At 40.5% G+C, this 24401-nt stretch overlaps 1 protein-coding gene across 1 annotated transcript in view; it reads left to right on the top strand.

Moving 5' to 3' along the window:
- Nucleotides 1-4364: 4364 nt before the first annotated feature.
- The window catches only part of LOC111765054 (zinc finger protein 41-like), a 43694-nt gene continuing 23657 nt past the window's right edge, over nt 4365-24401 (top strand). Inside the window, exons 1-4 of the mRNA XM_071215565.1 lie at nt 4365-4399; nt 4609-4712; nt 12448-12672; nt 14532-14590. Coding sequence (XP_071071666.1) covers nt 4365-4399; nt 4609-4712; nt 12448-12672; nt 14532-14590 — 423 coding nt within the window. The remainder of the gene's footprint in view (nt 4400-4608; nt 4713-12447; nt 12673-14531; nt 14591-24401) is intronic.

Genomic DNA, 24401 nt, shown 5'->3' on the forward strand with positions numbered 1-24401 from the left:
TTCAGGCTGGTGAGGAAAAATGAAAACAATGAAAAAAAAAAGTAAACAGAGCCTAAGAAAGCTGTGGGACACAACGAGCCATATCAACATATCATAATTCCAGAGTAGAAGAAAAAGAGAGAGACAGAATATTTGAAAGAATAAAGGATGGAAATTTCCCAAATTTGGTGAAAGGTGTGAGTATAACATCCAAGAAGCTCAACAAAGTTTAAATAGGATAAATTCAAAGATATCCACATTGAGATGCATTATAGTCAAACTGTCAAAGGCCGAAGACAAAGAGTCTCCTAAATGCAGCAAGAGAGAAGTAACTAGTTACATACATGGGATCCTCATTAAAATTAATTGCTGATTTCTAATCAGAACCTGTGGAGGTGAAAATGCTGTGACGGGACATATTTAAAGTGCTGAAAGAGAAAAATTGTCAACCAAGAACTCTATATCTGGCAAAACTGTCCTTAGGATGCTCAGGGGGTATGGTCTGATGCGGGATGGACTCCAGGGGAATAGCTGAAGGCTCATTATGCTAAGGTGGGTAGTACCATTGGGAAGAGACCCAAGAAGTGAGAGTTGGGGTGGACCCACATCCTGGAGAAGACTAATGCCATCAAATAGAGAGAACTGTATCTCTCGTGAGAAAGGATGGCTCCCAGGGCAACAGGGCAGTTGAGAAAGTCAGGCCCTGAATATTGCTGCAAGTATCTCTGGACATGGCTTCTTAGGAAATGGAGATTGGCTGGTGTTGTGGGCCCTAAGGGGAGGGGAAAATGGATGTGGAATGGATGGAACCAAGGTAAATATGGGGGCAAGAGAGGAGTTTTGTGAGAGTACACGAGGATGAATATAAAACATGTAATATTACACCAAAAACATATAGGGGACAACAGACTAATAATGTAAACCGTAAGGCAAAACATAGGATAACTAAAAAATTTAGAAAACTGTACAACCTAAAGTATGGACCACATAGTAAGTACAGTTGTTACCTTGTTTGAAAGCTATTGTCTCGGAATCTCTGCATCAGTTTCAGGAAATATGATATGAATAAGTTAAAAGATTATCACTGCGGAAGGGAAAAGGTTTTATGGTGGATCTGGGAAAGTACTGTATATTGTATATATGAATTTCAGTGGTCTAAGACTCTTGTGAAGCTGACAATATGTTGGGATTCACTTTACAGGAAGTTTTGGATCACAGAGTGGTTCAACAATGGCAGTGGAGGAATACTGATATAGGATGTTATTGACAGGATATATAGGGTTGACAGGGAGTTATACAGGGCATATGCCCAGGGTATATAGTAATGTCTAGATATACTCATAGTGGAAACAATTAAAAACAACAGCTGGGGGGGTACTGGGCCCCTGGCCAGGGGGTCACTGTCGTGGACCCTGGAGGAGCAGCAGCAGTCCCCCAGGTGCAACGGCAAGAACCAGGAAGAAAGGAGGGCCCAACAGTGGGCTCCTGATACTAATGGCTATGCTTTTGAGCCTGTACACCTGCAATAAGAACAAGGCCTAGAGTAGCACTGTGCCTGGGAGTTTCCTCCTGACAGCCTTCATGTTACTCAAATGTGGCCACTCTCACAGCCAAATTCAGCATGTAGATGCAGTGCATTCCCCCCAGTGAGGGACATGACACCCAGGGATGAGACTCCCTGGCACCGAGGGACCACTACCACATACCAGCTGAAGATACAACTAGACAATGACCTTGAACTAAAGGTTCAATATGGATCAGCAGAATATCCCTGTCTACATATAATAACATGACTTCAAAATGTTGATTGACCTAATGTAAGGGGGAAATGGAAAGGAGAAATGAAATTATAAGGCTATGCTTCTCTAAAAAAGAGTCTGGAGGTTGTCAGAAGGAATGCCCTTATGCACAACTGAGCAGAGTCTGAGAGACAGATAAAGTAGATACAACCCCAGGTATTGGTTCTTTTGAGGGATAAAGAGACCCATGGGTTCTATGGTCATGGCAGATGGGGTTCACTGCCATGGCAGATGGCCCTTCTTTGGAGATGGTGTTTCTGCGTGATGGAATTGGACTCAGAGGGGATCTCTTTTCACAAGACTTCCATGCTACTTTATTGGAATTGTAGTTGGTGCTGGGGTTTAAGATATATTTAGGGGATTTGAATCTCTGGACTGATAATATGACACCCAGGCCCAGAGCCTCAAATGACTTCAGCTCCTACACTTTGATTTATTGGACTTACCCCACTCAGCTAACATGGAGTTGAAGAAGGTCAACCACCACACCATGGAGCCTAGAGTGTCTACAACTGAAAGCAGGAGGAGTGCATCCAGTATCCATATGGAATCTAAGCCCCCACCTGACATAGATGTGCAATGGACACAACTAATCCAATGTCCACAGAGAAAATGTGGAATGGGTGTGGGAAGGGTAGCCATAGTGGCTGCTGGGTTTGGGAAATGGGAGGAAGAGATGAGATGTGGAGCCGGTTTCGGGACGTCGAGTTGTCCTGGGTGGTTGTTTCACGGACAACAACGGGACATTGTAGATCCCCCCAGGGCCCACTGGATGGAATGTGGGAGAGTGTGGGCTATGATGTGGATCATTGACTATGGGGTGCAGTGATGCTCAGAGATGTACTTACCAGGTGCAATGGATGTGTCACGATGATGGGAGCAAGTGTTGCTGTGGGGGGAGTGGGGGGTGGGAGTGGTGGGGTTAAATGGGACCTCATATTTTTTTAATGTAATTTTTAAAAATAAATAATTAAAAAAATAAAATAAAGGAAGGAGAAATCAAGGCATCCACAGAAACCCAAAAATAGAGGGAGATTGTTACCACTCTAACTTCCCTACAAGATATACTAAAGGGAGTCCTCCAGGAGGAAAGGACAGGACACCAGACAGTAACTTGAAGTCATATGAAGAAATGAAGAGTTATTATAATGTTCGTTTGTAAATCTAAAATTTTTTATTTTTTTACATGACTTAAAATATAAAAGCATAAAAGAATAATTCTATGTTATTGAGCACATACTATATAAAGATGCAATTTGTGGAGAAAAAAAACACCATGTGAGGGTTTGGAGGAGTATTAAGAGCAGAGATTGTGTATTCTATTGAAGGCAAATTATTAGTATCAATTCTATCTAGATTGTTATATATTAAGGATGCTAAATGTCAACCTCATGGGAACCACAAAGAAAATATCTTTAAAATATCCAGAAAAGGAAATGAGAAGAGAATCATATCATTTCACTACAAAAGATTAACTAAAACAAAAGAAGGAGATGGAGGAAATGTAGGGTACAAGAGGCATCAGATTTACACACACACAAAGCAAAATGGCCATACTTAATCCTACCATATCTGTAATTACATTGGATGTAAATGGTTTACACTAGCCAATTAAAAGGCAGAGATTGACAAAATGGGTAAAAAGCATAACCAACTATATGCATTTACAAAAAGACTCACCTTAAACCCAAGGGTGAAAGGAAAGAAAAATATTCCAAGTGAATAATAGCAGACAAAATGGACTTCACGCAAGAGCGGGTGCCAGGATAGCATTCTGCCCACCTCTAGAGCCCACACCCCAGAAGATGCATGTGCACACCTGCACACACCTGCACACACCTGCACCTGCATCTCTGAGGCATCTCCCTTCTACTGTGATATTCTTGCAGTTCTGTCCCTCCTTCCTTTCTGCCATCTCCCCTCCTCCCTCCTCCACCAATTAGCCCCCTCTGGGGAGTTGGTCACCACCTCCCTGTCTTGGCCATGGATGGTCTTTACTGAGCTCCCCCCCCCCTTGGCACCACCCCTCGGTCACCACAGGGGGCATCCACTGGCATCTGTCCATGTGTCCTCTGCTCTGGCTCAGAGCACTGGGCTCGGGGCTCCCACCCGAGGGACGTGCAGACCCCTAGAGGCTCCAAGGGATATGTGCTCTGCCTGACCAGGGCCAAGCTCCCACAGCCCAAGGGGCCTGCAGCTCGGAGAAGCCTTACTTCTTTAATTTATTTGCGATGTCGGCAACAAGGTTGCAAATGCTTTTCCAGTTTTTCCCCACAAATGTCGACCTGAGGACAAGAGGGCATGGGTCAGGGGGATGAGGTGCCCTGTCGGGCAAGAGGGCAGGGAGAGTTTCTACCTGTCCCCCAATTCCAGCAGCCTCTCTAACAGGCACCTCCCTCCCACACACAGCCTTGGAGAGCAACAGCCCTCAGGCCCCATGGCGCATCTGCTGAGCAGGGCAGGGGGTGCCCCCAGCCTATTTGCCCAGGTCAGAGGAGCTTCCTGGACCAGGGCCTTCCAGTGCTGAAGCTGAGTCAGCCCCAGGCAGATGGAGGTGTGGACCCTGGAGGGGCCAAGAGGGCCAGGATGGGGGCGGTGGATTGGCTGGCTGAGCCCATCAGGTACTGACCAGCAGGGAAAGCCACAGGCCCTCCCACCCACACTTTCAGGTACTTTCTCCCTCTGAGTAAATGGAGAAGCTTCTCCAGGTTGTGTTCAGTGCCTGGAAGAAGTGAGGTGGTTGGAGAAGGCTGAGGCCCCTTCTGGCCAGGTGGGAAGCTGCTTGTGTCTATGTATCTCCCCTGGGTTCAAGGTCTTTGCATGTCCACAGATCTGTTGTGTACAGCTTCGTGGAGCTGGGCATGACTCAGGTTATGGAGGGAAGTGGCAGGTGCCTGGGTTCCTTGCAGGCCTGCAGTCTGAAGGCCTGCAGAGGTAAGTCATGGGGGCAAGGCTGGCCCCGGCCTCCTTGTTCCCTGCTGGCTCTCTCCCTGGATCTGGGACCACTCAGGTCTCCCCTAAGCCATGCATCAGAGGGACCAACCCACAGGGAGGCCCTTCCTTTCCCTTCCAGCAGTTAATGTACCTTTGGGCAGTTTGGAGCTCTGTATCCCATAAAAAACATGTTCTGAAACCAAATCCATTACTCTGGGTATGAACCCTTGAGGATAAGGACTTTGATGAGGTTGCCTCAGTAGTATGTGGTCCACGATGGGTCCTAATCCTGTTACTGAAGACCTTATAGGTAAGGTCACAGAGAAAAAGCCACAGAGGGAGCAGCTGGAAGGTAAAAGTCAACAGAGCCCAGAAGAGAAGGGGGAGACCAGGAGAGGCTGCCATGTGCATTGCATCATGACATAGGGGCTCAGGACCAAAGACCTAAACAGCCTGCCCTGGGAGGCCAGTCTTCAGGAAGAAAGCATCATCTTGGCTTGGACCTCTCTCAGCGTCAAAACCGTGAGCCAATAAATTTTTTTGTCTTTATTTATTTTTCAATATTAAATTAAAAAAATATGAGGTCCCCATATACCCCCCACCCCCCTTACCCCACTCCTCCTACAACAACCTCCTCCAACATCATGGGACACTCGCTGCACTCGGTGAACTCATCTATGAGCACTGCTGCACCACCTGGTCAGTGGTCCACATTTAAGTCCATACTCTCCCCCAGTCCACCCAGTGGGCCATGGGAGAACACACAATGTCCAGTAACTGTCCCTGCAGTATCACCCAGGACAACTCCAAGTCCGGAAAATGCCCCCACATCACATATTTTCTTCCCACTCCCCAACCCAGCAGCCACCATGGCCACTTTCTCCACCTCAAGCCACATTTACTTCCATCACTAATCACAATTCCAGAATAGAGCATCAGCAAGTCCTCTCTAATCCATACTCCACTCCTCCATCCTGTGGACCCTGGAATGGTTATGTCCACTCCACCTCTGTATCAAGAGGGGGCTTAGCTTCCACTTGGATGATGGATACAGTTCTCCTGTTTGCAGCTGTAGGTACCCTTGGCTCCCTGGTGTGGTGGTTGACCTTCTTCACCTCCCTGTTAGCTGGCTTTTTGTTTAATCCAACCCACTGTATGGTATTTGCTTTAGCAATGAGGAAACTAAAACAATTCTCAATGTCCTGTTTACAGACATTGCTATACACCCAAGAGCAAACTTCTCCTCCCCTCCCTCCTTACTGCCTCCTCTAGGCTTTGTCTAGAACTATCAGCAGGGCAGTGCTCCAGGGTGTATTCACCAAATGCAGTGAATTTGCCTTACTGATAAAAGTGGATGTTGATGTGGGAGGAGCGGGGGTGGGGGGTGGGAAGTGGAGTATATGGGAACTTTCGTTTTTTAAAGTAAGAGTTGTGTGATGTATTTATCTTTTTAAAAAAAATTTTAAATAAGTAAAACTGCCAGCAGACAATGAGGAAACTAAGGACAGATGGTTCTAATGATATCAGGATTATCATTTATGGGGTATTTATATCCCAGGCACTTTTTATGCATGACTTCGAATTCCAGGACAACCTGATGACCCAGTGTTACTATCATTTCACAGATGGGATAACTGAGGGTCAGGCGGGTCAAGTCGTTGGCCACACTTTCTGGGGCTAGCATGGATAAGAACCCATCTCCAATCACAAAGCACCTGCTCTGCCCATTGCAGGAGGTGCAGGCACTCTGGGTCCTCTCTAGCATTGGACAACTTCTGGACTGCAAAGCTCTAGCTTCTGAAAAGGCACCCACAGTACAGACTTTACCCTTGGCAGCCCACAGGAAAAAGTACAAGACCCCTCCTTTTCCTAGCTAATGCTAACACTTCTCTCTGCTCTTCTCTTCTTGCCCTGAGTGAAAAGGCCCTTCCAAAGAATTACAATTACAAGAATATTTATAGGAAGCAAGAGTCATCAGCTCACACACAACATCTAGGAAAGTTCCCAGTTTGAGATGATTTTGAAGGAGGGTCTAGACTACAAAAAGAAAGCAAGGGCTTATGGCCAGTAGAATGAGTCACAGGATACCCAAAGACTGGAGAAGGACATGGTGTGGAATAGCAAAAAGCTTCTGGCACAACAAGCTGCAATAGTGTTTTTGTGCCCCCCTTTTAGATGAGAATGGACAAAGATGGTCAGACACTCGAGGAACACCTCAGCTCTTAAAATTTGTGACCAAAATATCAGTACCTACAGCAACAACCAGAAAAATTCAGAAGAATTAGTGAGCAGGATAAAATGTAAAAATTCTGCAATTCATAGTCTCAGAGAATTAAGAGAATATCTATGAAAAAATTGGGAAGCTAGTTATATAAGAGGGAAGCTTCTACATAATCAGAAAACATGGGAAACTAAAAGATCCCTGAAGTAACAAGATAAAAATAAACATAACAAATAATTAAAAACTAAATAACACCATAATAAATAGCTCAGCTATAAACAATATTTATATTGTAATGGCAAAGTAAGCAATAAATATTTAGTATGAAATTATTTAACTCTGTTGGGAAAATGGAAGAGGTCAAGAGATAATATGTAAACTTTAATAAGAAACTGCACTCAGTACAACCATGTTATCAGAATAATGTGCAACATGCTCACAAAAGAAGAGGTTTTGCAAGTGGCTGCTTCTGGAGGGTAGGAGTGGAGGTCAGGAGATGGGAGGTTAATTTTCAGTTTAGACTGGGCTCAGCTGGGCTCGGCTCTCCCGCCCGCTGCCCGCCGCGGCGTGGCTCGTATCCCCCGCCCGCTGCCCACCTCGGCCCAGCTAGGCTACCCTGGCCGCCGCCCACCGGGGCTCCGTGCGGTGCTAGCTGCCTCGGCTCCACCTACCCAAGGAGGGAGTCCTCCACACGTAGCTGGGATCTCCGTGTATATTTCACAGATGGATCCTCTCTGTTACCTTCCCTCCAAATCGATGTCCAGACACCTCCGGACCAGGAAAAATCCCAAAACAGCCGGTCCCAAAGAGTCTCCGACGCCTCCCAGCCGATTCCCCCCAGGAGCTAGTAACCGGGAAGTTCACTCAGCCGCCATCTTGCCTCCCCCTCCTGAAAAGTCCCAAATTATATCTTATAGACCAGTCCTTTCCGTTACCTTCCCACCAAATTGATGTCCAGACACTTCCTGCCCTGAAAAAATCCTGAAAAAGCCTGGTCCCGGAGAACCTCCAGCGGTGCCCAGCTGCCTCTTCCCAGGAGAGACGGCAAGGCAAGCTCACTCAGCCACCATCTTGCCGGAAGTCTGTCGATACATGTTTTGAGAGCTTTAATTACTTGTTCAATGTTCCACTTCTCTTCCTGGTTTTTAGTTTGTTCATTGTATTGGGTCATGTTTTCCTGATTATTGGTATGGTCTGTCATTTTTTGTTGCTGTCTGGTCATCATTTTATATATCATGGGTATTAAAACCTCATCAGATATGTGATTTTCAAATATTTTCTCCCATTGAGACAGCTACCTTTTCACCCCTTTGACAAATCCTGTGGGGGGCAAAAGTGCTTAATTTTGAGAAGATCTCATTTATCCTTTTTTTTTGGTGTGTGTGTGCTTTGGTATAAGTTCCAAGAAACCACCACCTACCACACCATCTTTAAAATGTTTCTCTATATTTTCTTCTAGTAGTTTTATGATCCTGGCTTTTATATTTAGGTCATTAATGTATTCTGAGTTGATTCTTGTATAGGACTGAAATAGGGATCATGTTTCATTCTTTTTGTTTTGGGTACCTCATTCTTCCAGCACCATTTGTTGAAGAGACTGTTTTGTATTTTAACATGGCTTTGATAGATTTATTGAAAACCGGTTGGCTATAGAGGTGATGGTTTATTTCTGGACTTTTATTTCTGTTCCACTGATTGATGTGTCTTCTATCTTTTTGCCAATGCAATACTGGCTTTTCTTTTTTTTGGTACTGAGGCCAGGAATTGAACCTGGGATCTTATATGAGGGAGGCCAGCACGCCCCAACCCAGCCACATCAGCTTCCTGCCATACTCTTTTGACCATGGTAGCTTTGTAATATATTTCAAGGTCAGGCAGTGGGATTCTTCCCATGTCACTGTTCTTTTTTAGAATGCTTTTGGCTACTTAGGTGCACTATTCCTTCCAAATTAATTTGGTAATTGCCTTTGCTCTTTCTGTAAATTAGGCTGTTGAATATTGATTAGTATTGCATAATCTATAAATCAGTTTGGGCAGGATTGACCTCTTCATGATATTCAGTCTTCCAATCCATGATCATGGAATGTCTTTCCATTTGTCTAGGTCTTCACTGATTTTTTTAAGCCTTGTTTTGTAGTTCTCTGCGTATAAGTCCTGCACTTCTTTGATTAAATTGATTCCTAAGTATTTGAGTCTTTTTGTTGCTATCGTAAATGGAATTTCCCCCCTGAATTCCTCCTCAGATTGCTTGATACTACTGTACAGAAACAGTGATTTTTGCATGTTCAGCACTTTGCTGAACACATTTATTAGCTCAAGTAGCTTTGTTGTAGACATTTCAAAATTTTCCAAATATCATGTCATCCACAAATAGAGCTTTATTTCCTGTTTTCCTATTTGGATGCCTTTTATAATTTTTTCTTGTCTGATTGCTCTAGCTAGAAATTCTAGTACACTTTTAATAACAATGGTGACAGTGGGCACCCTTGTCTTGTTCCTGATCTTATAAGGAAAGTTTTCAACATTTCCCCATTGGGTACAATGTTGGCTGTGGGGTTTTTTATATATCTCTTTATCATATTGAGGAATTTTCCTTCTATTCCTATCTTTTGAAGTGTTTTTATCAGGAAAAGATGCTGAATTTTTTCAAATGCCTTTCCTGCATCAATTCAGATGATCATGTGTTTTTTTTCCTGTATAACTTGTTAATGTGGTGTATTACTTTGATTGATTTTCTTATGTCGAACCACCCTTGCATACCAGGAATAAATACCACTTGGCAGTGATATATAAGTCTTTTGATACACTTTTGCATTCTACTTGCAAGTATTTCATTGATAATTTTTGCATCTATGTTCATTAGAGAGATTGGGCTGTAATTTTCTTTTCTTGTACTGTCTTTATCTGTCTTTGGTATTAGGATGATATTGGCTTCATAAAATGTGTTGCATAATTTTTCTTCCTCCTCAATTTTTTTTCGATGATTTAAACAGGATTAGTGTAATTCTTGAAATTCTCAGGAAATTCACCTGTAAGCTATTTGGGCCTGGACTTTGTTGGGAGATTTTTGATGATGGAGATAATCTCATTAAATATTGTTTAGTAAATTCTTGTATTTCTTGCAGTACCAGTGTAGGCTGTTCATGCATTTCTAGGAATTTGTCCATTTCACTTAGGTAGTCTAGTTTGTGGGCATACAATTTCTCACAACATGTTCTTATGATTCTTTTTATTTCTGTGTGTCTTCCATAACTTCACACCTTTCATTTCTGTTTTATTGATTTGCATCTTCTCTCTTATTTTCTTTGTTAGTCTAGCTAGGTGTTTGCCAATTTTATTGATCTTCTCAAAGAATCAGCTTTGGTTTTGCTGATTTTTTTTTCTCAATTCCATTTTTCTCCTCTAATTTTTAGGATTTCTTTCCTTCTGCTTGCTTTTGGAATTTTTGCTGTTCTTTTTCAAGTTTCTCCAGCTGTTCAGTTAGATCTTTGATTTTAGTTCTTTCTTCTTTTTAATATAGCTGTTTAGGGCTAAAATTTCCCACTCAAGATTGCCTTTGCTGTATCCATAAGTTCTGATAAGTTGTGTTCTCATTTTCATTTGTCTCAATACATTTACTGATTTCCCCTGTGATTTCTTCTTTGACCTACTGATTGCTTAGGAGTGCATTATTTGTCTCCACACAATTGTGAATTTAAAATTCTTTCCTATTATTGATTTCCAGTTTCATTCCATTATGATCTGAGAAGGTGCTTTGTATAATTTCCTGCAACATAAAGGTGACCCCTGTCTGACTCTTCCTTTGGTTCCTCTAGCAGACTGCATTCCAGTTTCCTCCGCTTGCAAGACTCCAGCCATATGGGATTGAGGTCCACCCTAATATAGTTTTGCCTCATCTAAACAGGATCTTCCAAGGTACTATTTACAGATGACTTCACACTGACAGGACTAAGGGTCAAAACTTGAACATGTCTTTGTTAGCATCATGATTCAATCTATCACAAAGTAATAATTTTCATGTTTTAATCTTGATTTTATATGAAATGGCACTTACTGTAACATGTGAACTGTTTAAGCACATTTTAATTTCAAGTACTTAGTTATTTGTCCAGTATGTTTAATTGAAGACTTAATTCTTTCCCTTCTCAATCATGTAATAAAATATTAAGCACTCTTCTTTGGAACCAATTCCAAACTAAAATTATAGTAATAGAATGCTTTTAATATATTGGGGGGGGGGACGACACATTACAGTACTGTGTATGGCAAAAAAAAATCCATTTTTCTTCTCTTAGATCAAGTTTACAATTCTCTTGTTCAGTACTATAAGGGCAAATACAAATTGAAAAGGAGAAAAATTATTTTTCCCTGCTGCAAAAAGGGAAAAGACTCCTCTCCCTTTTAAAAGAGGATTTGTTTAGAAAACTGGTAATTGTATATTTTCTCTTCCCTTTGAGATGTGTGTCTTTTTAAAAGCTAAATAAGATTCTTGCCAGCTTTACGCCCAAGAAGGTCTTTCTCAGGGATCTGGGAACCATCTCTTTGAAATGTAACCTCAGGTTCTGTGGGAGAGTGGGGGCCTAACTTTAATGGGTGCCTCATTCCAGGTTGCAAACCTACCTGTCTTAAAAATGATTTCCTTTTCCTGTGGATAAAGGCAATTAGCTAACACAGATGGTCACCCAGATTACCAAATGAATTTAGGATAATCTATGTATTACAAAAAGGACTTTACTTGAGGACTAGTTATCATTTACCTTCAGAACATGTATACAATGATTTGTATCTGCCTAACTACACCAAAGAGTGAGATTTCTTCACAGTCTTTTTAGTGGATTGTCCATGATATGCATCACATTCTGGTTTAGTTCTTAAAAAATAAAACTATTTTCTGTCTCTTCTACTTTTGTGGATAGGTTTTCTGGGGTGGCAAGATGTTTGTTTTAAATTCTGTTTCCTAAACGATAACAATACAAAATAAAAAGCGAAGAGTAAGCAGACATAGAATTCGACATTCTCTTTGAAATTCTGTCAAGGATTGGGTCTTCCGTCGCAGAAAATGATAGGATTATCTGTCAAGCCCAAATGTCATACACCACAAAACATTTTCTTTACACATTTTTTATTAGCTTGAATTAAGTACTTTGCGCAGTTTTAATGCGACGGTGAATGTAACTTATTTTCCTTACTATCAATGCGAAGAAAATGTTATTTCCCAAGAAAATTTATTCTGAAAGTAGTCATAAATTATAAGCATATGAGGCCGTGTTTCTGCAAAATATCAGGAGGTTGTGCATTCAATGGCTAAGCGCGCAAATCTCTGAGAGGAGGTAAGACTTTCCAAGGTCTTAATTCCTTTCCTCTCGGTACAGCGGCGCGGCACCTACCCAGCCAGTGCGGCCTGGCCCCGCCCACCGCGCCCCTCCCCCCCCCCGCGCCCCTCCCCCCCCGCGCCCCGCCCCCCCTCTGCCGGTACGCGCCTAGCCTGTGCACCCTGGCCCCGCGCACCACCAGACGCCTCAGCGCCCCCTGGCCCCGCCCACGGCCAGCGGCCTCAGCACCCCCTGGGCCCGCCCCGCGTCGCCGCCTCCGCTGCCAGCGCGTGCCGAGTGTCGCGCCCCCAGTGGCCCGCCCACCGCTCCGAAGTGTGCCCTCGCCCGCGTGTGGCAGTGGGACCGGCGCGGCGGCAGCTCCGGCTCGGGCCCGCGGCCTCCGGGACTGCGGTCGCGGCCCACGCAGGTCTGCCGCTGAAGCGCGCGGGCGTGCTGGCGTCGGGGTCTCGAGGAGGGAGGAGTGCAGACCCCCGAGAGGAGGGGACGGCTCGCGGGCGGGGCCCGAGGCTCCGCGCTGTGCGCGGCGGCCCGGTCCGTACGGGGGTGGGCGGGCCGAGTTGGGTCTCCGCGTTCTTCACATGGCAGGGTGGGCCGCGCTCAGAAGCGGGGCATAGATCCGGTGCTTAGCCGAGTGTCTGCTAGCAATGATTAGGCAGCTGTTATTCCGTTTGGTGTCTTGTTGAATTTTCATCCCTGAGGTCGGGCTAATAGGCCCATTTTAGCAAATAAGAAAACAGGCTGCGAGATGACTGATTTACACACTCCCAGCTAGCATAGAAGTGAGTTGGACTGAAATCTACATTTGTTGTGGCCTCATCTTTTGTGGCTGCTAATAGGACACTGCCCAGTGCCAGCATTGGGCCCTCCCAGCTCTGAAGGGGCACGGGTGCTTTTTGGGCTTTGCTCAGGTGCCCTGGGCGTAATGGAGAGTATGGGTTTGTCCTAAACTTCCCATCCTTTGTGTCCAGTGGGCCTGATTTGAGCTGGTAGGAGATCTAGCCTGGGATTCTCGAGAACAGAGACTTCCCAGAGAGTCACATTGGAGGTTATATGAAGGTTCCAACTAAACGATTTTGTTCTCTAGGCCTAGGTCCCATCATCTCCTTTGGAACAAAGCAGTTCCAAGGAGATAAGAGGGAAAGAACTGCAGGAATCTCAATCCGACCTGGAAGAAAACACTCCTGTGACTTCAGACCCCTGGCCAGAGCTTCAGAGAAGTGGAAGACCCCAAAAGGAGCAGATTCTAGATTTGCTAGGCCAATAGCAATTTTTGGTGCCCCTTCCCTAAATAAATCAGACTTCAGGTGTCACATCTGAAGCGGTCACAGCTTGGTGAGGTGGAAGGTCCAGGACCAGGTTTCAGCAGAGAGGTGTGTACTGAGTGAGGGGCAGGCTGTGCAGGAAATGTCACTTTTTTGTGGGTGCTTATAGGGAGGAAGCAATCACTCGCTGCAACTGGGGAAATTCTACCTAACCCTCCCCATATAGTACACATTTTTATGGTCTCCACTCAAAATTTCCAGATCCTGAGCTTGCATGTCATGTCTTATCTACTGTGTGTGGCATCTAGAGATAGTTTTTATTTTCTTTAAAAAATTCTGATGTAGAATCACAAAATGGTAGTGCAGGAAGACTATACAAGGTTTAGCTATTTCTCCCTCATTTGAAAGAAGAAAAATGTGGCCCTGTAGAGAGTCAATGAATTGTTCTGGGTTACTCCTTGGTTATTGATAAAGCCAAGTGTTGCTTGTTTTTTTCTGATTCTCATGCTATCTCCTTTGCACTGTTAAACAGATTTCTTATTGAAAGATTATGAAATTGCAATTGTTAGAATACATTAAAAAAGATATCTTATTAAAACACTCTCTTTTTCAAAGTTCTTTGAATTGTTCAACTTCAGCAAAATCCACAGTGTTATATTAGTAAAATGAATAAAGGGTACAATTTGAGAATTTCCTGCATTTGTTTTAATGAAAATATCATTTTTTAGCATTCTGTAGTCTGTAAATTGGTTCTGCTTTACGTTTTTTGAATGTGTGTGCCCAATTCAGAGGGAGACATACATACATTGCTAATAAATAATGGGCTTGATATGTGTACTTTCACCCAGTGAAAATTGGATGTCTAAGCTGAACATGAACTGGTCTTAGATAAGCCTCCTCATTGTTTGAACTGCCTGTTCTGTGAAGTGTTTTAGGCCAGTATATCCAAGAGCTGCAAGGCAGATCAGATTTCTGCAGACTGACTTCTTTCTTCTTTCTCCAGCTGTAAATCCACACTTCTTTATGCTTTCCCAAGACCAGCAGGAAATGAACAGATGCCAGGTGAGTTTATTTTTATTCTCAACTTTATTTAAAATACCTTTGTGTAAGGATTTTAAGTCAGTAGATTAGAGTGGAAATATGTATACAAATCAACAACAAGGAAATAACAATTTTTGACCAATAGTAGGCTGATGTCACATATGTACAAGTTTCAGAGTTATCAGAACTATAAATTTGTTTCTGATCTCATGGTTGTATCAAAATGTAGACATTATTACATGATTTACATTTTCTATAAGGAGAAACTATATCAATGGTTAGTGAAGACATGAAGATTTCTTGGTGTTCAAGTCTAAGAAGTTCCTTTCTTGGACTCTATATGTGTGTTGACGTGTACAACCTTCTAAAAACATCCCTGAAAGAAAAGCAGCCTCTTTCAAGTAGTAGTTCTTCAATGGAAGCAGAGAACTCTAGAGCTAAGAGAGAGTTCAGTGATTGGTTTTCAGTGAAGTAAAATATTGTGGCACTAGACCTGTGCAGTCCAGCAGAGTAGCCAGTAGCTATATGTAGATATTTCCATCTAAATTTAATTAAAAAATAATTAAAATTTAGTTCCTAAGCTGCAGTAGCAGCATTTTAAGTGCCAGTTTGTCACCTGTGACTAGTGGCTACCATATAGAATCATGCTGCTCTTGATCAGTTTCTGGTGTTCCTGTTTGATCTAGAAATAAAAGTTGAGAGTATCCAGTGAAAGGAATGGAATGCATGTGATCGAGATTATTTTCATAAATGACTTTTCCTCCCATTTAGGCTGTATTTCTGGGGTGGTGCAGACAATTCAGAGTTATACTCTCTGGTACTTTTGTCTGTAATTCTGATTCACATTTCAGACCATTCTTGCTTTGTCCTCTCTACTTCTTTTACCTTTTTTTGGTGAAGGTCACAGTGACCTAATTATTTTCTAGTGTCTGCTGTCTCGCTGACACCACTGAACTGTTCTTTCCTGAGAGTGCCCTCTGTTGGTTTTTCTGACACCACCACACTGGCCCTGTGCCTTTGTCTTAATTTTCTGCCTTCTGGTGCCTTCTTCATCCTCTTACTCTTAAAAGTAATTATCTTCAGGTGCCTTTCCTGATCCTTCTACTTCCTCTTCTTGTTAGCTGGAATGCATTTGCTGGGACCCCAAAATCTGTCTCTCCAGTCTGGTCCTCAGCTCCTACCATGAGCCCTAATGTGTACTTTACTTGTTTTCTCTCACCTAAAAAGTCTCTCAGCTCAACAGATCCAAAATAAAAGTACTCATGTTCCTTTATTTTCTTTCAAACGTTAATGCCATTTAACCTGTCATCCAAGTGACAAAAAGCAGAATTTGTCCTGAATCACTCCCTACCTCAGTTCTTCAGTCCATTTTTGTTTCCTTTTGTATGTGTATTTCTTATATCTTTAAAAAAATGTTTTTTAAATCTGAATGCCCTCTCTCATCCCTTCTACACTGCCATAGGTTAGTTTTTTCTTAGGACTACTCTGTATATCTCCTTTTTCTAGCAACTCAAGCCCGTTTTCAATAATTTCCCCAAAATTGATCAGTTAATGTTTCTTCCATGTGGACAGAACTTCATTGGCTTCCAGCTGCCTGCATTGTAAAGTCCAAGCTTCTTTACACGCAAGGCTGTTCCTATTTCCATTACTAAGGACCCATCACAGCTGATCTGTTATTTAACAATGAATTATTGAGCAACTGTGCATGATGTGTTAGGCTTCTTCTATGGATTACCTTGTTCATGTATTTGCCCATTTTGTTTTTTTCCCCTATTTTTATGCTTGTGAGGATACTTTATGTAATTTTAATAGTAATCCTTTTTCTCTTATTTATGTTGCAAATATCTTTCCCCAGTGTTTGCCTTGTTTTTAACAAGGATATTTCTTTAGTAATAGTAAAAATTTAAATTGTCATGTGCTCCGTGGATTTTTTTTTATGTCTTTAAAAAACATTTCTGTTAACAAGATCATGATATTCTGCTGTATTTTTGTCTAATAATAGTAATGTGTTGTTTTTCATTACCTTTATTTTTGGGTAAGTTGTGAGAACGGTTCTTATTTTTTCCAGGAGGAATGCCAGTTGTAATTATTGTTGTTTTTTTCCCCAGTGAATTATAAAGCTATATATGCATATATTTGTTTTGCTACATTTTAATTTTGTTCCTGTAATCTGTTTGTTGAAATTCTACCCTGGTTAGTTATGTATAGTTTTAAAAATTTGCATTTACAGTGTATCTTCAAATAACAGGAAACTTAGCTCTATAAACTCTAAACATTGAAAGGTAAAAAAGAAATATATTTTGTTGCTATTATAAAAGAAAACTGAATCTAGCATTAGTCAAGGTAATCCATTCATGCTTAAGGACCTTCTCCAGGAACCAGCATTGTTATATTTTTTCCATTTAGCAAGATCTGATCTAATATAGTAATCCTTCATATAGTGTGATTTCCAACTCAGTAATGTCTTCCAGTACCTTACTGACAAAGTCATCAAATCCTAGAAGCTTTCAACATTTCCTTATCTGCCTACATTACAATGTGATTCTTGATCCTATACACTAGTCCATAAGCTCTAGTGGTAACAACAGCCACAGGTTAGTGGTAGAATGACCTGCTGTGACAATGCTGGACATGGCCTGCCTCTCCACCGGTTTTAAGTGGATGTGCCACGATGATGGAAGAGGTTGTTGATGTGGGAAGGGTTGGGGGGGGTATGTGGGGACCTCATATTTTTTTAATGTAACATCTTTTAAAAGAAAATAAAGAAGAAGAAAAAAGGATTTAGTTTAACTGGTTATAACTTTTTAAAATAATTTTTTGAATTGTGGAAATTGTAGGTTTACAGAAGAAGCATGCAGATAACATGGAGTTCCCATGTTATCCCCTGTGGCTAACACTGCATTCGTGGGGTAGCTTTGTTACAATTGATGAAAGAATATTTTATTTATATAATTAACCACAGACCAGAGTTTACAGTAGGGTTCACTGCCTATGTTGTACTAGTCTTATGATTCTTTTAAAAAATATTTTTATGCTCATAACATATATACAACTTAAATTTCCTCCTTTAATCATATCAGGTATATAATTTAGCACTGTTAATTACATTCATAATGTTGGGCTACCATCACCACCATTCATTACCAAAACTTTTCCATCACCTCAAACAGACCTGTACCCATTAAGCATTAACTCCCTATTCCCTAGCCCCTCTTTGTACCCTGGTAAACTGTACACTAGTTTCTCACTCTCTGAATTTGCTTATTCTAATTATTTCTATCACTGAGATCACAGAATATTTGTTTTTGTGTGTGCCTGCCTTATTTCACTCAACACGATGTCTTCAAGATTCATCCAACTATCAGAACTTCATTCCTACTTATGACTGAATAATATCCCACTGTGTGTATATATCATGTTTATGCATTCATCTCTTGATGAAAACTTGTATTGCTTCCATCTTTGGTAACTGTGAATAATGCTGCTATAAACATATATATGCAAATACTAGTTTGAGTATCTGCTTTCAGTTCATTGGGTATATACTTTCAAGTGTGATTTCAGTATCATTTTGTAATTTTATGCTTAATTTTCTGAGGAACCACCAAACTGTCTTTCACAGTGGGCTGTACCATTTTATGTTCTCACTAAGGAATGAGTATTTCTGTTATTCTACATCCTCTCCAGCATTTGTTATTTTCCATTTTTTAATAGTAGCCATTTTAGTGGGTATGAAATGGTATCTTATTGTGGTTTTACTTGTATTTTCCAAATAGCTAATGTTGAGTATCTTTTCATGTGTTTTTAGGCCATTTGTATATCTTCTCTGGAGAAGCCTATGCCTGTTTTTTAATTGGGTTGTCTTTTTGTTGTTATACTGTAGGATTTCTTTATATATTCTGGATGTTAAACCCTTATCAGATATGTGACTTTCAAATATATTCTTCCATTCCATAGGTGTCTTTTTACTTTCATGATGAAGTCGTTTGATGCACAAGTTTTTAATTTTGATCTCAACAAATCCATAACTAGTAAGTTTTATGGTATTTTCTTACAATCCTTTCTATTTCTGTGAGGTCAGTAGTAATGTATTCATTTTCATTTCTGATTTTAATTATTTGAGCCCTCTCTGTTTTTCTTTGTCAGTCTAGCTAAAGTTTGTTGATTTTTATTGATCTTTTCAGAGAACCAACTTTTGGTTTTGTTGATGTTCTCTATTGTTTTTTTTTTTTTTAATTCTCTATTTCATTTAATTGCACTGTAATCTTTGTTACTTATTTTCTGCTTGCTTTGGGTTCAGTTCTTCTTTTTCTGATCCTCCAGTTGTGAGGTTAAGTCTCTGATTTGTGATCATGCTTCTCCTTTAATGTAAGCATTTAGAGCTATAAATTTCCCTCTCAACACTGCCTTTGCTGTATCCCATAAGTTTTGGTATGTTGTGTTTTCTGTTCTCCTTGAGATGTAGGCTGAGGGTGGACTTTACTGAAAACATAGGCACTGAAAAGTGAGCAAATACTTGGAAGAGGTGACAGAATGAGTTATAGGAATGTATGGGACAGAGCAAATAGCAAGTACAAAGGCTCTGAGGCAGGATTTCATCATTCTTGAGAATGATCCATGTGCTTTTTAAGAACAAGGAGAAGGCCAGTTTATTTAGAGTCAGCAAGAGGTGTAGAGGGATAGCAGATGAAAGCAGAGAAGAATTGATGGTCAGGTCATATGGAGCCTTTTAATCTTTTATTATTGTCTAATTTTTCATAATTGGAATATGACATGATGGACTTGAACTGTTTCCAATACTTGGTCTGTGAATAAAGTTGATATTAATATTCTTGAACATTTTATTTTGTGCCCCTATGTGCTCACATCTGTTAAGTTTATAAGTTGGAGTTGGATTTTGTGGCACTTTGATATTATTTATGAATTCCAAAAAGAGATATGTTTGTAAATTGGTGTGTTTCTGTGGGCATGATACCCTTTGTATTAGATTCAGCTGAGATGCCTTTGATTCTCTTTATATGTACCTTATACATATTTTGCTAAATTTTCTCTAAGTATCCATATTTTTGATGCTACTGTATATAGTACTAAAAAATTGTTTCCTCTTGTTTGTTGCTAGGGTATAAAAACATTTAATTTTTGTATATTGTTCCTGTACCATGGAACATTACTAAATTCACTACAGATTTTTGTAGATCTATAGGATTTTCTACATAGATAGCCATGTTATTTGCAAATAAAGATAATTTACTTTTTCCTTTCCTATCTGAATGCCTATTATTTATTTTTCTTGCCTTATTACACTGACTAGAATCTCTAGGATAGTGTTGAGTAGAAGAAGTATTGTAAGCAGGCATCCTTAACTTGTTCCCGATCTTATGTAGAAAGAATACAATTTTTTGATATTAAATATGATGTTAGATGGAAGAAATTGTATCACTGATTTTGAGAAGGTGACCATGGGAATTGCTGAGGGCTGGGTGAGGGAGGAAGAGGTGTGATATGGGGCATTTTCAGGACTTGGAGCTGTCCTGAATGATATTGCAGGGACAGAGGCAGAACATTGTTTATCCTGCCATAACCCACTGGATGGACTGGGGGAGAGTGTGAACAACAATGTAAACTATGGTCTGTGCAGTGTGGCAGTGCTCCGGGCCGTATTCACCAAATGCAATGAATGTGCCTCACTGATGAAAAGGGGATGTTGATGTGGGAGGAGCATGGGGGTGGGGTGGGGAGTGGGGTATATGGGAACCTCATGTTTTTTCATGTAACATTTTGTGCGATCTATTTATCTTTTAAAAAAACAATAAAAAAAGAAAAATATGTTAGATCTAGTTTTTTTTGGTAGATTTACTTTTCAGGTTGAGAATCTACTTTTAGTTTGCTGGGATTTTTTTGAAGAATAGATGTGAGAGAAGTTTTTCAAATGCTTTTCTTCATTTATTGAGATGTTTTTCATTTTTTGTATGTTAAAAATGGTGAATTACAGTGAATGATTTGCAAATATTATACCAACTTTGAAATCTTGGGCTAAACCCCATTTGTTCATGACATATTGTCCTTTTAATATATTGTTGATTTATTAAGATTTAAGATTGACTTGAGTTATAATTTTTTGCTTTTACGTTTATGAATGATATAAGTGTGCAGTTTTACTGTAGTGTATATTGATATTGGGATAATACCTCATAAAATGAGTGGGGAAGTATTTTCTTCACTATAGTTTTCTAAAGCATTTTTGTAGGATTGGTATTAATTAATTGTTTGGTAGAATTTACCAGTGCAATCATCTTGTTCCAGGGTTATCTTTGTGGGAAAAATTTTAGCTACAAGTTCAATTTCTTTAATAGATATAAAGGTATTCAGGTTATTTCTTCTTGAATGAGTTTTGGTAGTTTGTCTCTATTAAGGAGTTTATTAATTTCATGCACGTTATTTAAATTTGTTGGCATGGAGTTGTTTATAATTTTCTTTATTTTCCTTTAAATAGCTGTAGAATCTATAGTGATATTACCTGCTCCTTTCCTGATATTGGTAATTTGTATCTTTGCTCTTTTTTCCTGATCAGTTTTTTTTTCTTTGATCTCCAAGAACCAGCTTTTAACTTCATTAAATTTTTTCTTAGTTTTCTTTTTTATTTCATTGACTTTTACTCTGATCTTTTTTATTTTCTTTCTTAGTTTGGGTTTTAACTCACTGTTATTTTTCTAGTTTCCAAAGGCAGATTTGAGGTTATTGATAATCAGACTTTTAAATTTTCTAATGTAGGAGTTTAATGCTATAAAATCTCTCTAAATCCTGCTTTAACTGAATATCACTATTTTTTTTAATGAAACTCTACTTTTTTTTTAAAGATTTATTTATTATTTATGTTTCTCCCCTTCCCCCCCCCCACTCTGGTTGTCTGTTCTCTTTGTCTATTTGCTGCATCTTCTTCTTTGTCCGCTTCTGTTGTTGTCAGCGGCACGGGAATCTGTGTTTCTTTTTGTTGCGTCATCTTGTTGTGTCAGCTCTCCGTGTTTTCGGCACCATTCCTGGGCAGGCTGCACTTTCTTTCGTGCTGGGCGGCTCTCCTTATGGGGCGCACTCCTTGCACGGGGGGCTCCCCTATGCGGGGAACATCCCTGCATGGCAGAGCACTCCTTGCACGCATCAGCACTGCACATGGGCCAGCTCCACATGGGCCATGGAGGCCTGGGGTTTGAACCGTGGACCTCCCATGTGGTAGATGGACATCCTAACCACTGGGCCAAGTCTGCCACTGAATATCACTAATTTTGATGTGCTGTGTTTTCATTTTCATTGAGTTCAAAAATTGGGAAATTTCCATTTTAACATTGTGTTTGGCCTTCAGGTTATTTAGAAATGTGTTATTTAGTTTCTAAATAATTGGATATTTCCGAGGTATCTTTCTATTGATTTCTCATTTAATCTCCTTGTGGTCAGAGTGTATATTTTGAATCTTTTTGTATTTTTTTTTAAAGATTTATTTTTTAATTTATTTCTCTCCCCTCTCCCCCTCCCCCCCAGTTGTCTGCTCTCTGTGTCCATTTACCGTGTGTTCTTCTTTGACCACTTCTATCCTTATCAGCGGCAACGGGAATCTTTGTTCCTTTTTGTTGTGTCATCTTGTTGTGTCAGCTCTCCGTGTGTGCGGCCATTCTTGGGCAGGCTGCACTTTCTTTCGCACTGGGTGGCTCTCCTTACAGGGTGCATTCCTTGTGTGTGGAGCTCCCCTACCGGGGGGATGCCCCTGTATGGCATGGCACTCCTTGCGCGCATCAGCACTGTGCATGGGCCAGCTCCACATGGGTCAGGAGGCCCGGGGTTTGAACTGCGGACCTCCCATGTGGTAGGCAGACACCCTATCCATTAGGCCAAGTCCGCTTCTCTCTTTTTGTATTTTCTGAGACTTGTTTGAGGACCTAGAATATAGACTATCTTGATAAATATTCTGTGTACACTTGAAAGAATGTGTATTCTATTGTTGCTGGGTGAAATGTTCAATAAGTCACAAATAGGTTAAGCTAATTCAATTGGTAGTTGCTCAAATCTTTTATATCTTGCAGATTTTTCTCTCTACTTGTTCTATCAGTTATTGAGATAGGATTTTGAAATTTCTGACTTGGTGCATTTGTCTATTTCTCACTTCAGTTCTATAAGCTGTGGTTTCATATGTTTTAAAGTTCTATTTCTGCTTACATAAATAGATTTTTCTTTTTTGGGATTTTTTTTTGATTTCTTGTTGTGTATGAAATGTTCTCTTTATTCCTGGTAATAACCTTTGCTTTGATATCTCCTTTGTCTGATATTAATGGAATGATAGCATGGGTTATTTTAATCTTTTGATTAGTGTTAGCACTGTATATCTTTTTCTATCCATTTACTTTTTTTTAAGATTCATTTTTATTTATTTCTCCTCACACCCTTGTTGTTTGCACTTGCTGTGTCTGTTCATCTTTCTTGTTTCTTTAGGAAGCACGGGGAGCTGAACCTGGGATCTCTGATGTGAGAGGGAGGTGCCTAATCATTTGAGCCACCTCTGCCCCCTGCTTTTGTGGTGTCTCTCATTTTTTTTCACCCTGTGTCTCTTGTTGCATCATCTTGTGTCAGCTTGCTGCGCATGTCTCTTGTGCCTGCCCATCGTGCCAGCTCGCTGTCTTCTTTAGGAGGCAACTCCACTCCTAGGAACCTCCGCCCCCTGCTTTGTTGTGTCTCTCATTATGTTTTTTCTTCTTGTGTCTCTTGTTGTTTCATCTTGTTGCATCAGCTTGCCATGCTTGCCCATTTTGCCAGCACACTCTCTTCTTTGGGGGGCACTGGGAACTGAACCAGGGACCTCCAATGTGGAAGGCAGGAGCTATGTTGCCTGAGCCACTTCTCTTTCCCTGTATCCATTTACTTTTTTTTCATTTTTAAAAAATTTAAGTATACCACTCATACATAAACATATATAAACAGTAAGTGTAAAGTAATAGTTGTGAACTTATAAAACAAACATACTTAACATCATACAGTGTTCTCATACGTCACCTCACCTCACCCTACCACCAATATCTTTCATTGTTGTGAAACATTTTTAACTAATGATTAAAGAGCATCTTCAAAATATTACTACTAACCAAAGTATCTTACATTTGGTGTATTTTTCCCCCAATGAAGCGTATTATTATTATTACTACTACTACTGCTGCTGTATCATTTATACATAAACATACCTAAACTATAAGTGTATAGTAAAAGTTGTGAACTTACAAAGCAAACATGCCTGACATCATACAGGGATCCCATACATCTGCCCACCACCAACACCTTGCATTGTTGTGAGACATTTATTACAAATCATGAATATTGTCAAAATCTTACTACTATAGTCCTTATCTTACATTTAGAGTATTCCCCCCAACCAACCCTGTTATTATTTTTCAAATATATTTCTATGACAGAAGTTGTAAACATACAAAACAATCATGCACATGTGCAGGATTCCCATACAATTCTCTATCAACATACCACACCATGGTAGAACATTTTTTACAGATTATGGATAATATCAGACTATTACCAGATCCATAGAATACATTTGGCACACTTTTTCCATACTCTCCCATTATCACCACTGTATATCTTTGGCGTAGATGCATGAATATTACATTATTACTGTTAACCACAGTCCATAGGTCACTCCAGTTGTGTTTTTCCCTTGCTTCTCCACATTCCCACAACCTTGCAATAATGATGTACATCTGCTCTAGCTCACAAAAGACACTCTTGCATCTGTGCCATCAACCACAATTCTCATCCACCTTTGGGTTTACTCTATTAATCA

Source organism: Dasypus novemcinctus, chromosome 6, assembly GCF_030445035.2.
Source record: "Dasypus novemcinctus isolate mDasNov1 chromosome 6, mDasNov1.1.hap2, whole genome shotgun sequence".
Taxonomy (NCBI): Eukaryota; Metazoa; Chordata; class Mammalia; order Cingulata; family Dasypodidae; genus Dasypus; species Dasypus novemcinctus.